This window comes from Ursus maritimus, unplaced genomic scaffold (genome assembly GCF_017311325.1).
Source record: "Ursus maritimus isolate PB19 unplaced genomic scaffold, ASM1731132v1 scaffold_14, whole genome shotgun sequence".
Taxonomy (NCBI): Eukaryota; Metazoa; Chordata; class Mammalia; order Carnivora; family Ursidae; genus Ursus; species Ursus maritimus.
The window spans coordinates 66,857,253-66,874,230 of record NW_024423786.1 but is presented as its reverse complement, the minus strand read 5'-3'; the positions used below and the strand labels follow the sequence as shown (position 1 = coordinate 66,874,230).

Sequence of the window (16,978 nt, the reverse complement as noted above, 5' to 3'; positions counted from 1 at the left end):
AAAAAAATATATATATATATATATATATATATATAAAACAATATATATATATATATATATATATATATATATATATATATATATGTGTGTGTGTGTGTGTGTGTGTGTGTGTGTGTGTGCACACCACCCTTCTGTATTTACCTACATTTACTTCCTCTTCCATTGTGTAGACGCATTTGGAAAAAAAACCTGAACTCATCAGGAGCTCCTTCTGGTGCATGATTGTTTTGTTCCGTTACGAGACCCTTGTGGTTGTAGAGTCAGAACGTAATTTTAGACACTACGTAATTCATTCTTGTCCCAACGGGTTGAAGTTCAAGTGCCTATGGCATTCTCTTCCAGGAACGTTATGGAACCTGAGCAAATTCCCACGTCCTCCCAAGGTTCATGATGGAATGAGGAGATAGGAATTTTGGCCCGGTCGTGGAGCAACCTTTATTTCTCTAACCCGGTTCAGCGTGGTTTTGGAGTGACTGTCCTCAAATCAAATTGGTTCAACAGACGTAGCATTTATAACGTGCAAGCCACTATGCTAGGCACCAAGTGACCAAAACATAACTAGCTGTATCTTTTGATCACAAGAAGTTGATTCATATTTTTATTTTACTTGTTATTATTATTTATTTTTAGAGAGCGATCAGGGGGAGAGAGGCAGAGGGAGAGTGAGAGAGAGAATCTCAAGCAGGCTCCACGCTCAGCACAGAGCCCAACGCGGGACTCAGTCTCACAACCCTGAGACTGTGACCTGAGTCGAAATCAAGAGTTAGATGCTTCTCCGACAGCCACCCAGGTACCCCAAGAAATTGATTTAAATTTAAGTGAAAAGTGACAGAATCTGAAGAGCTAAATAGAATCTACTATTTGGGGCACCTGGGTGGCTCAGTTGGTTAAGCATCTGCCTTTGGCTCAGGTCATGATCTCAGGGTCCTGGGATGGAGTCCTGCCTCGGGCTCCCTGCTCAGCGGGGAGTCTGCTTCTCCCTCTCCCTCTGTGGTTCCTTCTGCTTGTGCTCTCTCTCTGTCAAATAAATAAATAAAATCTTAGAAAAAAATAATTGTTAAACATATTTTTAAAAGAAGAATCTACTATTCAAGGGGCACTTGGCTGGCTCAGTCAGTGGAGCATGTGACTCTTGGTCTCAGGGTTGTGAGTTCAAGCCCCATGTTGGGTACAGAGATTAAAAAATAAAAATAAAATCTTTAAAAAAAAAGGAATCTACTATTCACAACAGTAACAGACAAGGCAGTATGGAATGCATCCCTCAATTCCATGTCTGATGCGCTGCCTCTAATTTAATGTCTTCTCAGGCCATCTTGGATTTTGTATTGTGTCGTTGACTGACCATCTACCAGATTGCTCCCCATCTCTACAACCAAATGCCCGCGTTTTGGGGCTCACCACTCCAGCCTCATTAGCCAAAGACAGAAATGGAAGAAATGGTAGAGGGCACATTTCCTGCTTCTCCCAGCTCCCTCAGATTTGAGCTTGACTTCCCTCCCTCTGCACCCATGATGAGACATGGCAGTGGTAGGGCAGGTGGCCTTTCAAGGAGGGTCACTATATTGTGTGCAGCTGATACGCACATGCAGGGCACACACTGTGTATGGCTTGGGTAAGAGTGACTGGTCGTCTAGTATTTGTTGGGACGTGCTTAGTCTTTTTTTTTTTTTTTTTAGATTTTTATTTATTCGACAGAGATAGAGACAGCCAGCGAGAGAGGGAACACAAGCAGGGGGAGTGGGAGAGGAAGAAGCAGGCTCATAGCGGAAGAGCCTGATGTGGGGCTCGATCCCACAACGCCGGGATCACGCCCTGAGCCGAAGGCAGACGCTTAACCACTGTGCCACCCAGGCGCCCCAAGGACGTGCTTAGTCTTTATCTCCATTTCTGGTTTGTTCTCTAGTCTTGTTGAGAAAATCCAGTCTCCCTGGAGGGAGGGGCACAGGTACTGGAAAAGAAGAGGGCACACAGGTCATCCGACAAAGACCGAGGGTCAACATAGCAGTGATGCGGACTTCGAGGTTAAAATCCTTTCCCCCAAATTAACGACTTTTCCCCTAAATTAATTAATGTAGTGACCCTGATTACTTGGGGAAAAAACTGTGTGTTTATGTCTCATATAAAAAAATAATTTTCAAAAGATGTACTAAGCTACTATAGTCAAACTCAGTGAACTCCTTATCCTATCTGAGGTGCTTTGAGCTCTAGCAATTCGGTGTTCTCAGCCTTTTCAAATTATAACTTGCTTCCAGAAGTTTCCATAAAAACCCTTGTCATCCTTTCTTCTGTTCCAGCCATTCCTCCCAGGCCCTCCTCTCTGCATCCGGGCCCCATCTTCTATTCAGTCAGTTTCAAGCAAGATTTTTTTTTTTTTTTAAGATTTTATTTATTTGTCAGAGAAAGAGAGAGAACACAAGCAGGGGGAGCAGCAGGCAGAGGGAGAAGCAGGCTCCCTGCTGAGCAGAGAGCTGGACGATGTGGAGCTCGATCGCAGGACCCTGGGATCATGACCTGAGCCGAAGGCAGACGCTTCACCGGCTGAGCCACCCAGGTGCCCCACCTGGCCCTTCTTTATTCACAAAACTTCAGTGATCACTTTCATACCCTTAACCAACCCATCACGTGTTCATCAATGACAGACCCATACCTGGAGCCCATTAAGAGACTCTAAACCTGGGACGCCTGGCTGGCTCAGTCAGAGGAACACGGGACTCTTATCACCAGGTTGTGAGTTCGAGCCCCACGTTGTGTGCATAAATTATGTACAAATAAAATCTTTTAAAAAAGCCTACAGGGGTGCCTGGGTGGCTCAGTCGTTAAGCGACTGCCTTTGGCTCAGGGTGTGATCCTGGCGTTATGGGATCGAGCCCCACATCAGGCTCCTCTGCTGGAAGCCTGCTTCTTCCTCTCCCACTCCCCCTGTTTGTGTTCCTTCTTTCGCTGGCTGTCTCTCTCTCTGTCAAATAAAAAATAAAATCTTTAAAAAAAAAATCCTACAAAGCTACTATCGCATAATTTTTAGGGCCGACCTAAAAATAAAGTGGACAACTGCCACACGGAAGCCCTCACTGTCTCTGGTGACTCCTTACGCCCAAACAAGAACATATAATAACGGTTGGTCAGACATATTAGAGATCCTGGATCCTCTCTCTCTCTCTGGAAATCCACCTCTGGCTACCACACCCCTCTGCTGAAGTGTTGCTGACCTATCCTCCAAAAAGCTTAGATTCTTTGAAGATTAATGAGAAGTAGAAAGGGCCTTAACATTTTGAGTACTCCTTTTGAATACCATTTCTTATTTCATCTCTGTAGCCCTGGGAGAGAGAATTTTCCCTGTTTCAGGGAATGAAGACAAAAACACTGGTGGCTCAGAGAGGTCATGGAACGTGCTCAAGGACACACAGTAATCACTTCTGAAAGAATGATGGATTTGTGTTTATTTTTACCTATTTTAAACAATTTTATTTTTAGGGAATCTCTACACTCAAGGTGGGGCTCGAATTTACAACCCTGAGATCAAGAGTCGCACGCTCCACCGACCGAGCCAGCCAGGTGCCCCTGTGTTTATTTATTTATTTTTTATTATTTTTTAAAAAAAATATGTTATTTATTTATTTACTTGACAGAGAGAGAGACAGCCAACGAGAGAGGGAACACAAGCAGGGGGAGTGGAAGAGGGAGAAGCAGGCTCCCAGCTGAGGAGCCTGATGTGGGGCTCGATCCCAGAATGCCGGGATCACGCCCTGGGCTGAAGGCAGTCGCTTAACGACTGAGCCACCCAGGCGTCCCAGCCTGTGTTTATTTTTTAAATGACGTTCGGTTCACAGATTCTGAGACATAAGCGCAGCTCACATCGGTGCTTCTCAGTGTGGTTTCCCCACCATCCCCATCAGCACCATCCAGAAACTTCTTAGAAATGTAAATTCTTGGGCTCCCAGCCTGGATTGAGGGCTCAGAAACTCTGGGGACCGGGCGTAGCAGTCTGGTTTATTAAGGCCTCGAGGGGACTGTAAAGCCCATGTCAGTTTGAGAACCACTGGTTTCCATCTATCTCTCCTTAATTTGCTCTGTTCTTCAATTAGCAATAGCTGGGCTTCGAACTTCTCTGTGCTTGTCTTGGTTCTCCCCCTTGTGGATAATACAACATTTCTAGCCAATGCCGTTGTTTTCCACCTGCTTCTTTCAAAGTCAAAGGGCAATTCGGCAGCGTGGAAAATCACGGACTTCTCAGGAACAGAAGCTTTGCTCAATGAACTGTGAAACACCGCATAATGGGGAGGTCATGATAAAATGCGAGTTTCCCCGCTTTCCCTGGTAACAGTACTTGCATAGTTCTTCACACATTGTAAGATGCCCTTCAAATACATCCATTCATTTGACCCTGACACTCACCTGTGAGCTAGGCGGAGGTGAGATCTCCATTTTACAGAAGGGGGGCAGGCCTGGAGTGGCAAGGGAATTATCTAGGGGCAGGTAGCTGGTCATGGCACAGCCTGGTTTCACCGCACACCCTCCTTCTCCGGCCCCCAAGCCCTTTCCCGACTTCCTGCTGGCTGAACCGGGCAGGTGGCTGTGGGTGCAATGTTAACTAGGGGAGCAGAGCGGGCTGGGGTCAAGCAGCTGTACCGTCTGGGCTTCGCCAAATTGCGTGAGAGGGTGGGAAAAGGAAGTAGAGATTGGGGCCAAATGGGAAGACGGTTTAATCAGAATTGTGAAGAACACAGGGCAGAAAGAACCCCTAGGGGCTGGCATGGAGCCTCCAGGCTGCTGGTAGCCTGAATATTTGAAAAATCTCCAGGTGGACTTAGCCCCAAAGCCTGCCTTTGAGAAATGTTTTCCTCTCCTGGGTCTTGAGTCTGACGAGAGCTATTTGCCTGCCTGCCTGTTTGGGTACTAGTGGCGCCAGTTCCCCACTATTGGCTTATCCCATCCGGTCACCTTGCAGGTAAGATGCTGTGTGTGTGTGTGTGTGTGTGTGTGTGTGTGTGTGTGGAATGGGGAGGAAGCAGAAGTAAATTCCATGCTCACCTACTTTAATTAATGTAGTCCTCCTAGTACAACACCCTGCAGGGTGGGGATTATGTGTCTTTATGGATAAGACAATAGGAGCTCAGAGAGGCAGGAGTCCCTTGTTCAAGGTCACACAGCTAGTAAGGAGCAGCAGTGGGGTTCCAGCCAGTCTCTCTGACTCCCAGGTTTGTGCTTCTCCACGGGGCCACAGTTGGCGCTCAGCATGGAATCAAGACTGAGTTGGGTGGATAAAACTGCTCTGATGTACGTCGGCCTCACTGATTAATTTGGACCTTCAGAAACAAGCCACTTTAGGGGCTCCTGGGTGGTTCAGTCAGGTACGTGTCCAACTCTTGATTTCAGCTCAGGTCATGATCTCAGGGTTGTGAGATCCTGCTTAAAATTTTCTCAACCTCTCTCCCTCTGCCTCTTCACCCCTCCCATCCCACTCTCTCTCTCCGCCTCTCTAAAAACAAACAAAACAAAAAACACAAGCTACGTTCAATCTGTAGCCACTCTGGGGGTAGTGTGTCTCCTGCTTACAGACCCAAGCCCTCTGCATAACGGTACTCTTTCCTCCCAGCCACCGGTCCTCCGCCTGGCCTTCCCGATAGTTGAGATGGTAATCTACTTTCACCTCTTCTCCAGATACTAATTCAGACAGAAGAGACTGAGCTGTGAGAAGTGATCTCCTTGCCGGCCTGATTCCTCTCCCTACACCCCCGACTCTTGTACGAGACGGCCTTTGCCACCAAGCAGGGCAATGATATCCAATACCTTTCTCTCTAGCTAAGCCTGGTCTCCAGATGTGAGCAGCAGAAATGCTCAGTTACTGCAAACATTTTGGCTTAATCTAGGAAAATCATTATAATAACAAGAGCAGTGACAATGGGTCTCACACATCTGATTTAATCCAGGAAGAAAGCTATAATTTTTTTTTAATGATTTTTTATTATATTGTGTTAGTCATCATACAGCACATCCCCGGATTCCGATGTAAAGTTCAATGCTTCATTAGTTGTGTATAACACCCAGTGCACCATGCAATACGTGCCCTCCTTACTACCCATCACCAGTCTATCCCATTCCTCCACCCCCTCCCCTCTGAAGCCCTCAGTTTGTTTCTCAGAGTCCCTAGTCTCTCATGTTTCATTCCCCCTTCTGATTACCCCCCCCTTTCTTTATCCCTTTCTTCCCCTACTGATCTTCCTACTTCTTATGTTCCACAGATGAGAGAAACCATATGATAACTGTCTTTCTCTGCTTGACTTATTTCACTTAGCATTATCTCCTCCAGTGCCGTCCATGTTGCAGCAAATGTTGAGAACTCGTTCTTTCTGATAGCTGAGTAATATTCCATTGTATATATGGACCACAACTTCTTAATCCAGTCATCTGTTGAAGGGAGGGGAAGGGCAGAGGGAGAGGGAGAGTGAGAATCTTAAGCAGGCTCCAGCACAGAGCTCGATCTCACGACCCTGCGATCACGATCTGAGCCAAAACCAAGAGTCGGACACTTAACGAACTGAGCCACCCAGGTGCCTGTGTGTCTGTCATCTTTAACTTCAGGTCTCCAGGTTCTGTCTTCATCAAAGTAGGCCCATTGTTCTCCCTAATTGCCTTGCTAAGATGTGAACTTTGAACATATGACATAGATTTATGCTAATATAACATTACTTTTGTCTATGTTACACACTGAGCTTTTACAGAAGATATGATTTGCAAATAAAATTTTGTTGTTCAAAATGGTCAAAAAGCCCAGTGAGCCCCTGGTCTCTTTCGGATCATAAGTGACAGCAGGACCTCAGGGACCACGTGCACTCAGACGGTTGGCTCTAAGGACCCAAGTCATCGCTCCTGATTGGATCATAAGCCATGGCGAATGGTACAGACCTCATGAAACAGGTACACCATGTTTCATATCATTCTTTTTTTTTTTTTTCCAGTAGTCTCCATGCAGCGTGGAGCCCAGCATGGGGCTTGGACTCACAACTTTGAGATCAAGATCTGAGTTGCGATCAAGTGTCAGACGCTTGACCGACTGAGCCACCTGGGTGCTCCTTTGTCGTTATTCTTTTAAAAACTATGCACGCATATGGTCATTTTTTACCTTCATCTCAATGTGTGCACACACACATGTGTAGAGACTGGAGCGGGCATTGATTACTTGGCTGCTCAGAGCAATGATCCCAATGACACCCATGATGACAACGACAATAGGACTATAGTTAGTGCTTATGGAGGGCTGAATATCTAACAGGCCATCTTTTTAATCCTCAAAAAAACAAAACAAAACCCCAAGTCTGAAGTCGAAACTATTGCTGTCTTTGTTTGACAGATGAGTATACTGAGGCATAGGGGATCAAGTAATGTGCTTGCGTACACAGAGCTAGTAAGCTGGGCTGGGGCCCAAACCCGGAGTCAGACCCCAGACCCCTCACTCTTCGCCACTTGCTGTAGTGTTGCCTGGGATGCATTGGGGGTTACTCAGATCAGAGGGCTGAAAGCTAGTGGTAGAAGAAGAGGGGGAACGGAGGTGAGCCAGGACGGAATGTGCTGTGTTTTGGGAGCTGCTCAGCTGGGTGTCTCACCTGGTAGCCCCTAGTTAGATATTTAGCCTGATGTCTCCTCCCAGAGCCAGTCTGAGCTGGCTTGGAGCTGAGGCTCTGCACAGATTCCCCGCCCCCGCTCCCCTCAACCTTGTCCTGAACTTACCTTTAGCTCATTATAATACTAAGATCTCCACCTATGGGCGGAACCTTCTGCCATTTTCGGACATAATGCATGCACTAACATGTGGATGGGCTGGGCCTGAGTGATTGCACCGAAATGCCCAAGTAGTAGAATAGGAATAAATTCCTTAATGTATATGCAAGCTCCTTGCCCCCGCCCCCTCAATACACTGAATACAGTCTTCCCCTCCTAACGCCACGGAGACAGTGCTTTGGGAGATAGCTCTTTCCCTGGCTNCTTACTTGCCTCACGTAATCAAAAGTTCTTTGCTCTCAAACACTTCCTCGGGTTGTGCTCAATTTCATGAACCCCAAGGGGCGACCCCCTCTTGAATTCAGTCACTGTACTGTCTCCCAGACCCGTGCTCGTGCGTGCGATGGAGGCCGAGTGACATTTTTCCACGAAGGAGGGCTTCCCTGTAGAGGTTTCTGGTTAGCATTCCGAAGCAGTAAAACAACTTACGTTCCTGTTACACATTTGCGTGCTCAGTTCGAGGAGAGTTAGGAAATGACTATAAACGCATTGAGGATCGTATACAAACAGCTATAAACGTAAGTACATCATGACTATTTACCCGTCATTAATCACAATCACAGCTCAACGCCAGGCTCCACGATACATATATATTTTTTTCCTTTAAGAACTTAAATTTGACTAACACTGTTCTTGTTGTCCTAGAAATGGGATGACCAGCTCTTTCAGAATATACAGCAACTGCCTCCACCGCAGCAGTGCCCAGTTTAGGAGATTTACGGTAAAAGCCAGGTTTCCTAGGAGGTCAGTACAAAAAGCCAGACTTCTACCGGCAGTTTCTGGGAGAGATCAACTTTCCATCCAACGCAGGGGTTTAGCTTTCCTCTGGGAAATGTTTATAACAGAAAAGGCTCAACCGGGATCTCCATCAGCTTCTCCTGTACCTCTGGTGTTTGGTGGGGTTGACAACGGGCAAGGATAAAATGAGCGGGTCATCTCAGGATCATGGAAAGCCTGGACCCGAGGCTCAGGAATGCCCCCTATTTTCATTGTGAGAAGGGAGACAGTGCTGTCCCTGTGTGCCGAAAGTGTGAAACATGTGTCTTGGCTTGGAAAATCTTCTCTACCAAAGAGTGGTTCCAGAGGATCGGAGAGGGGCCCCAGAGGCGGTTTCTCGTGAGCATCCTGGAGCAACTGAACAGCTTCTACCTGCTGCACTATTTTCAGAATATCCTTCAGACCACGCAGGGGAAGGATTTCATCTACAGCCGCTCCCGGGTCAACCTCAGCAGGAAGGAGGGGAAAATCGTCAGGTCTTCCCTGAACCAGATGTTGCATAAAACCGTAGAGCAGAAGATGAGGGAGATTCTGTACTGGTTTCGGAGAAGCACCCCCCGGACCAAGGCAAAGTATACGCTCTTGCTGCTGCAGATGTGTGACCCCAAGCTCCTGCTCACGGCTGCCAGTGTCATCAGGGCCCTGTTTCAGAGACGGCGGAACAATGTCGCAGGTAAACGAGGCCACGGGGACTAGGAAAGCCGACTTCAGAAGCCACACCCAGAGACCAGGTGTGTGGACAAGCCTAGGTAGCGGGGATCTTCCAGAATGCAGGCTGGGGTTCCTTGTCCTCACCTGCAGTCCTGTTTACCAAAGGAGGAATTGCCGACTGTGACTTCCTTCTAGAAAAGTATAAAGTGCACACACAGAAGGAAGTGCAGAACTTGTAACTGTCAGGCATGTATTTATTTATTGTCTTGGTCTTTTTAGAGCTTTTTCTTTCTTTAAGATTTTATTTATTTACTTGAGAGCGAGAGAGCACAAGCAGGGGGAGCAGGAGAGGGAGAAGCAGGCTCCCTACTGAACAGTGAGCCCGATGCTGGACCCAGGGAAGCATCTGAAGGCAGATGCTTAACCGACTGAGCCACCCAGGCGCCCCTTCCTGCAATTTTTATATAGAAACTCAGAGGACCCCACCCCACCCCGCTGGAAAACCCAGACATAACTGGCCGGGTCCGTTTCATGTAGATTGAAGAGAAGCAAGTAGAAATAGAACTGCTTGTCTCACCTCCTTTCCTCCACACCCCCGCTTAGAGAGCAACCTTGTCTTGGCCGTTGGCTTTTCAGGCCTCGATCAAGACACCAGGGATGTGTTTTTCTTTCCCGAGAAAGACTACAACCCGCAGTCTGAGACCTCAGATGTTTGCTGGGCAGCCAGCACCAGGAACGCGTCCTTCCCTTTGTCCAGAGCTTCAGGAAGAGAAAATTCGCTTGACAACGTGGGGGGTGAAGCATCTAATTTTGGTAAGTCAGCGTGTGGCAAGGAAACTAATAGGCAGGAGGCCGGGAAGGCCCAATGGGGTTGGAGCGGCGGGCAAGGCAGTGGCATCTGGAGGTGGCAGATTTGGAAACGAACGTTCAGTTGGCGCTAACAGTGTGTTGGGCTCACGGATCCTTATTACGTCATGGAATCCCAAATCCGGTAGGGGAGAAGCAAGAATTAAAGGCAGTCATTATAACCTTGAAGTCCATGTTTTCACTTCTCCATCTTGGTGCCTCTAAGAGACACCTGAAAATAGAGCTCAGATTGGACACTATCAAAGGGTTTCCTTTGGAGTCTCCCTTTGTCCTGGGCCACCACCCCCTGTCTGGCCCCTGACCTTTGGCGTTGTGGGTACCTCTAGGGGTCAGCCCACCAGCGCCTATTTTCTGCAGCCTTGCATTCAGTCTTGAGGAGGAAACAAAAGCAGTGGGGAACTGGGGCCCGACCTCAGGGCTCTCCTAAGTTGGTTTGTGAAGCGAGATCTCTATGTGACGTAATTACAAGAAACCCAAAGCATCGATTCTCAAGCACTTTTTATCTGGAAACTTCCAGTTTCATAAACAGATAGGACAATGTAATAACCATCACTCAAGTTCAATAATTATCAACACTTGACCCACTCATGTCATTCATTTCCCCCTTTTCCAAATTGTTTACATTTGTTTTTCTTGGGGTATTCTAAGGGAATTCCAGGCAAAAGGCCATTTCACCCAAGCCAGGCAGGCTTTGCTACTCTATCTGCTTGAACTGGGAAGCCTGAAAAGTCCTTGTGCCTTTGGTTGGGGAGGTTATCATTTCCAGTTTGGCAGAAGAAGTGACAAAAATCCAGCGGTCTTGTGGGTGGATTCCGATGAGCTCTATTTCTGGGGAGAGGGTTTGCTGAGGGCTTCTCTTGGCCTGGAGTTACCATAGACACAACCCCACCCTGCCCCGTTCTCTGGCTTTCCTCTAGAAGGACAATGGAAGAGTTCGATCCAGTGTATTTCTGAGATGAATAGGCTGTTTTCCAGAAAAGCAGGCATGTCAAAGGCAGAGTACGTGCCCTCCGATCCACTGGTTGACTTGGACGTCGTCAAAGACCTGTCTTCTGGGGTCAGCAAATACCAGGACTTCATCCGTAACCTGCCCATTCACCTCTCCAAATATATTCTAAGTACGCTGGGCTGTACTGGGGGGTTTCTCGAGATGCTGCTCATTATGGCTCGGTTGGGAGTTTCCCAGCTCCATTTTTTTTTGTTTTTTTTGTTTCAGGTATGCTGGATAAAAACAGCCTGAACAGGTGTGCCTTGGTGAGCCAGCACTGGGCCACGCTGGTGCAGCAGGTCAAGATGGATCTGTCCATGCATACGTTCATTCAGAACCATATTGCCTTCTTGCAGGTACTTCCCGTCTGCGTGGGGTCCATCCAGAGACCGGCCCCATTTCCGTGTTGAGGTTGGCCTGACTGTGGGCCTTTCCGGTCTATTCCGTAGACCCTTAGTTGGCCTCCTCCTCCAAGTTTGCTGCTTTGCAGGCTTCAGTGGCCCCTTCCTTTGTGTCTGGTCTCCCCGTTAAACACCCCACGGTCAGTGCATCTAGCAGGGACAACATATATAGAAACTTCTCAGGAAGAGAGAGGCGGAGCCTTTCTGAAACCTCGCAGAGCGGGCAGTTGTTTTCCCCAGAGAGCTCTGTTGTGGCTTTTGCAATAAGAGGGCCACGAGGATGTCCTTGGAGCAGCTTATATGGTACACAGATGTTTCAAAGACCATGAAGTATATATTCTCGGGTCAAGGTGCCATTTTCCTGGAGAGTATCCGTCTCTGGCATTTTTGCTTCTATTTCCTGCCTGAAGCCTTACCCTCAATCATGGGTTCTTGAGAGCTTGAGTTTTTCTTAGCAGAGATAGATGACAGAAGACAGAAAGAGGCCGGCACTGTGAGGCGGGCCATCCTCTGGGAAGCTGAGGACTGCTGGCCATTTCCCGCTGGTGGCTCTCCAGATGTCTGGTATTCGTTATTGACCGTACGCCGGTCTGCGTACGCTAGCAGCCTAGTGGGTCAGGCCGGGGCCTTCTTTCGCCAGAGTTTACCCACCTTTCGGATCTTGCCAAATACTGGTTTCCCCCCTCCTCTTGGAGAGTACGGGCCCAAAGCAGTAACCATTTTCTGTGTATTTTTTCCCTCAGGGATCCTACACAAAGGGAATCGATGCTAATTATGCCAACAAGCTTTTTATCCCAGTTCCTAAAATAACCGATAACGGGAAGCGCATGCGTGTGAAAAATCAGAAATTGAAACTGAGAACAAAGGTGGGTGGCGGTGGCGTCTGGGGCAAGTCCCTGTGAGTGTGTGCTGTTCTCCGTAGCCGTGCTGGAGTCCAGACTCAGCCGTCACATGAGGGTAGAGGAAATGTGGATTTCGGTCTGGGAGGTGACATTCCCTAAGGGAGACCAGAGTTCTGTGCTGTGTGTCCTTAAGCAAGTGACTTCCTCTCCTTCAGCTTTAAATTCCTCATCTGGTGAGCGAGTGGATGTCAGTGATGGCTGGGATTTTCCTCGACACCCGTCAGTCCCCACGTCCAGAGGCTGCAAAAGTGTGGCTCAGAAATGGAAGGGCCAGGGAAGGTCCAGAACGTCCAGGGTCCCGAATGAATTAATCCTTCTCCCCTTTCACTTCCAGGTTTATTCTGGTTCTAGGAATGAAGGGGGGAGTTACTTAACCATAGACCCCCTACCAAACCTCAGGCAACAATGAAGAGCCGGTGAAAGGCTCTGAGATCTCTATTCAGCATGTCCAGGCGTGATGGTCATTCCTAAAACCATCAGATTCTTGCCCCCTCCTCTCTGCTCAAGGGCATTCTATTTTGAAATCTCTTCCGTGGGCCCCAAAAGGGTACTTAATGAGGCGTGGCCAGACTGTAGCTTCTCCTAAGGCAACCGTGTAGTATGAGTTAGAGTTTGAGGGCTGGAAGGGACCGGAGCTACCATCTAGTTCATATGTCTGTAGAGGCCAGACAGGTCGCATGAATGAGGGAGGTTGGTGGTGTGAGCGAGTATGACGGAACCACCATGAGCTGGAGAGTTCCCTCCCCATCTGAAGGGGCCAGTTGCTGCGCAGCTCCCGCGAATTATTGGCATGGGAGACTACGGACCTCCACCTCCCCATCCATGTGAGCTTTCTAGAGAAGTCAGAAATCTGAATTATCTTGTGACATCTCTTGTTTTCCTTAAATGCGGGCAACCAATGAAAAGCATTTTTTTAAAAACTATGGGGGCCAAAGAAAACACATTCGTGGACTTCATTTGACCTGCAATTTTTTATCTTTGAGTTGGCCCACTCACTCATTTTACGGATGAAGAGACTGAGGCACAGAGAGTTTCAGGTCTCCCAGACAGAGTGACAGAGACATAAGTTGGATGCTGACCCGCTCTTTCCAAGCTTGTTGCTCTAAGTATAACAGAATCAACATCCTTCTGTTTTAGGTGACGTAGCTAGTAATTGCCTGACAAAAAAGGACTACCTGGACAGTGTTTGATTTTTAAAAAAAATTTTTTTGAAGATTTTATTTATTTATTTGACAGAGAGAGAGACACAGCCAGCGAGAGAGGGAACGCAAGCAGGGGGGGTAGGAGAGGAAGAAGCAGGCTCCCAGCGGAGCAGGGAGCCTGATGCGGGGCTCGATCCCAGGACTCCGGGATCATGCCCTGAGCCAAAGGCAGATGCTTAACGATTGAGCCACCCAGACGCCCCCCGGGGAGAGGCTTCTAAGGTGGACATCACTACTGGGTTAGAAATCAAGAAGGAGGTTGAGCCAAGAAAAATGGGCATTCCAAGGAAGAGTCTATGGGCATGGAGAAGAAGGCTAAGTAGGAAGGAGACTTTGAAGAGATGTTCCCAGGAGGGCTCCCAGGTCCAAACATGATGCTGTGGTCTTCTTTGCTTTCATGATAAACTCACACTCTTTTTTGGTTTCCTGCTAGCATGGTGGTCATTTCCTGCTATTTGAGGGTAAAGAGTATGGCTGGAAAGAGGAGTGAAACTCAGTCTGGTTGAGTCATTGTGCCAGAATTCAGCATGTCTGGCATGCCACAGTGGATCAGAAAGTGTGCCATGGAGGGAGGGAGGGACAGGGGAAAGGGAGGAAGGGAAAGAAGAAGAGAGAGAGGGATGGAGGGAGGGAGGGAGGAAGGAAGGAAGGAAGGAGGGAGGAAGGAAAGAGGGAGGAAGGAAGGAGGGAGGGAAGGCGGGAGGGAGGGAAGGAGAGTAGGAAGGAAGGAGGGAAGGAAGGAAGGAAGGAAGGAGGGAGGGAGGGGAGGAAGGAAGGAAATAACTCTTAGAAAGGGAAGGAAAACACCCCTGTTGAGACTTGATAAAACTGATTTCCTCTCTCTGAGGCTCGGATATATCTCATCTGTAAAACGATGAGAATACTTCATGGGGCAAATGATGTACTTCTTGCGGCAGCTGTAAGGAGAAATCAAGCTTGCCTCCGTGTGCAGACATGGAGGCACAAATGCAGAGTGCGTAGCTGTGATTTCCCATATGGCTTGAGTTCCCACCAGTACGCTTTGTACTGTCAGGTATATGCAGTGTACCCACGAAACCCAGACTCCTGCAACATAGTCCGTTAGAGGGCACCTGTGACTTTATTTTGTGAGCATTACCCTTTGTGAGCTGGGTTTTTGGAAAAGTTGAGCGATCGGCGACCTCGGAAGTTCATGGACTCAGAACACACAGAAAATACAAAGAGGTGGAGGACGAGTCAGGACCCTTGACTCTCCGTGGATTACTTTAGGTCCTGCTCGTGGGTCCCTCCCAACCCACGTGTAGTGGCAGCCACAGCCCAAAGAGGAAGAATCCTTGGGCCCTTACGTCTCTACCAGGGGAGACCTTAGGGGGTGCATCTTTGGGGCCCGGGGTAAAGTTGCCACTGTGCTTTGACTCTGAGTGTTCCCTTGCTAGAATGACTACAACCTGTGGGCCGCATACCAGAACCAGGAAACTCAGCAGGTCCAGATGGAGGAGAGAAATGTCTTCTGTGGGACTTACAATATCCGCATCCTCTCTGACACGTAGGTACTGGGGTCAGAATCCAGGTCTTCGGGGACCCTTGAATTACCCACACTGGCGTCTTTAGGATTCCCGTGACCCTGTTCACTTGGAAAGGCAATCCTTCCTCACCTCAAGCTCCAGCCCCCCACCGACATGAGATCCCCTTCGGAGAACAGTGCTGAGTGTTTGCACCATTCTCGGCAGTGGGTAGAGGACACTGTCCTGTTATCATTTTGGGTATACTGATCAACAGTCTTTCACACAAGTCACGTGCATAAAAGCATTGCTTTTCTTGTAATATTTTTATGTTTTTTCTAATTTTAGAAGTAATATATGCTTAATGCGGAGAGGAAATCCACCAAATGCCGGAAAATGTGTAGAGAAAAGCAAAGACCTCCTATAATCTTCATGTATAGTAATACGTGGATTAATATTCATTATATTAATATTCATGTATATTTATGTGTATTCTAGAATTTTCTTTGCATGTATACCTACAAATTTTAAATAAAAATGGGGTTATGGGGGCGCTTGGGTGGCTCAGTTGGTTAAGCATCTCTCTTTTGCTCAGGTCATGGTCCCAGAGTCTTGGGATCGAGTTCCGAGTCGGGCTCCCTGCTCAGCCAGGAGTCTGCTTCTCCCTCTCCCTCTACCCCTCCCCCCTGCTCATGCTCTCTCTTTCTCATGCTGTCTTTAAATAAATAAATAAATAAATAAATAAATAAATCTTTAAAAAAATGGGGATATGCTGCACATATTTCTGTAACCCACTCCAGCAAAGTACCATGGATATCTTTCCATGTTAAACATGAAAATGGTGTTGATGATAACCGCATGGTGTGATATCCCTTTGGTATGCCAGAGGAAGGCCCTTCAACAATCAACTTATTTTTTTAAAGATTTATTTATTTATTTGAGAGAGAGAGAGCGAGCCGGAGCCCAAGTAGGGGGTGGGGCAGAAGGAGAGGGAGGGAATCCCAAACAGATTCCCCACTGAGCATGGAGCCCATCACAACACAGGGCTTGATCCCACAACCCTGAGATCATGACCTGAGCCAAAACCAAGAGGTGGACGCTTAACCAACTGAACTACCCAGGTGCCCCAATAATCAATTTTCTGCCATACTTTAGGCCTAGGATTTCACTCTTTACTCATCAGGTTTTGTGGAGTCTGTCTCTCTCTATTTTATTTTTTGACTGTGAATCTTACTTACAAATTACATCTTGACCAGTCAGTAGAGGGAAGACACAGCAGATTGGGGAAAGGCAAAGATGAGTTTTTATGGCTGGCATGGTGATAAGTGCCCTTAAGAAAAGATGATGGCTGATTGAAGTCTAGACATAACAAGGGGAAGGAGGACGAAAATATCAAGAATTACTTCTCATATTCAGACATGACTACATCTCTGTTTGCTGAAATAATCCCACTTTACTCTGTGGTCCTGGAGTTATCAATAATAGTGTCCCCTTTCACAATAAAAAATTCTCAATTTGGACAATAAATGGTTTGATCATCTTGCTCATATCTGTTTGCTAATAATCTTATGATTGGACAATTAACTTACCCTGTTTTACTGGACTGCAAGGTCATTGACGGCAGGACCCATATCTTAATTCATCTTTGTATTTCCCATGGTACTTGTTAGCACTGGGCTTTGAACCTAATACAGGCTCATTGGATATTGGTTAAGAGAAAAAAAAAAAAAAAAAAAAAGAAACGGTGGGATATGCCGTTGGTATAGGGCTTCCCAGCTGTGTTCCTCTGAGGTTTTCCACAAAAAAAGATTTCTGTGGTCAAACAAGTTTGGGAAATGATGCATATTCTGTTCTCTCTCTTGAGGATTTATCATATGTTAGCAGATTTTTTTTTTTAATAGTTTTGCCTGTTGTCTTTAGGTTTTAACCTGAA

At 47.2% G+C, this 16,978-nt stretch overlaps 1 protein-coding gene across 1 annotated transcript in view; it reads left to right on the top strand.

The window, feature by feature from the left end:
- The first annotated feature begins 8,721 nt into the window (after positions 1 to 8,721).
- CDRT1 (CMT1A duplicated region transcript 1) overlaps positions 8,722 to 16,978 on the top strand; it is a 35,173-nt gene continuing 26,916 nt past the window's right edge. The window contains exons 1-6 of the mRNA XM_008686017.2: positions 8,722 to 9,226; positions 9,886 to 10,017; positions 10,989 to 11,189; positions 11,288 to 11,415; positions 12,204 to 12,326; positions 14,980 to 15,089. Coding sequence (XP_008684239.2) covers positions 8,722 to 9,226; positions 9,886 to 10,017; positions 10,989 to 11,189; positions 11,288 to 11,415; positions 12,204 to 12,326; positions 14,980 to 15,089 — 1,199 coding nt within the window. The remainder of the gene's footprint in view (positions 9,227 to 9,885; positions 10,018 to 10,988; positions 11,190 to 11,287; positions 11,416 to 12,203; positions 12,327 to 14,979; positions 15,090 to 16,978) is intronic.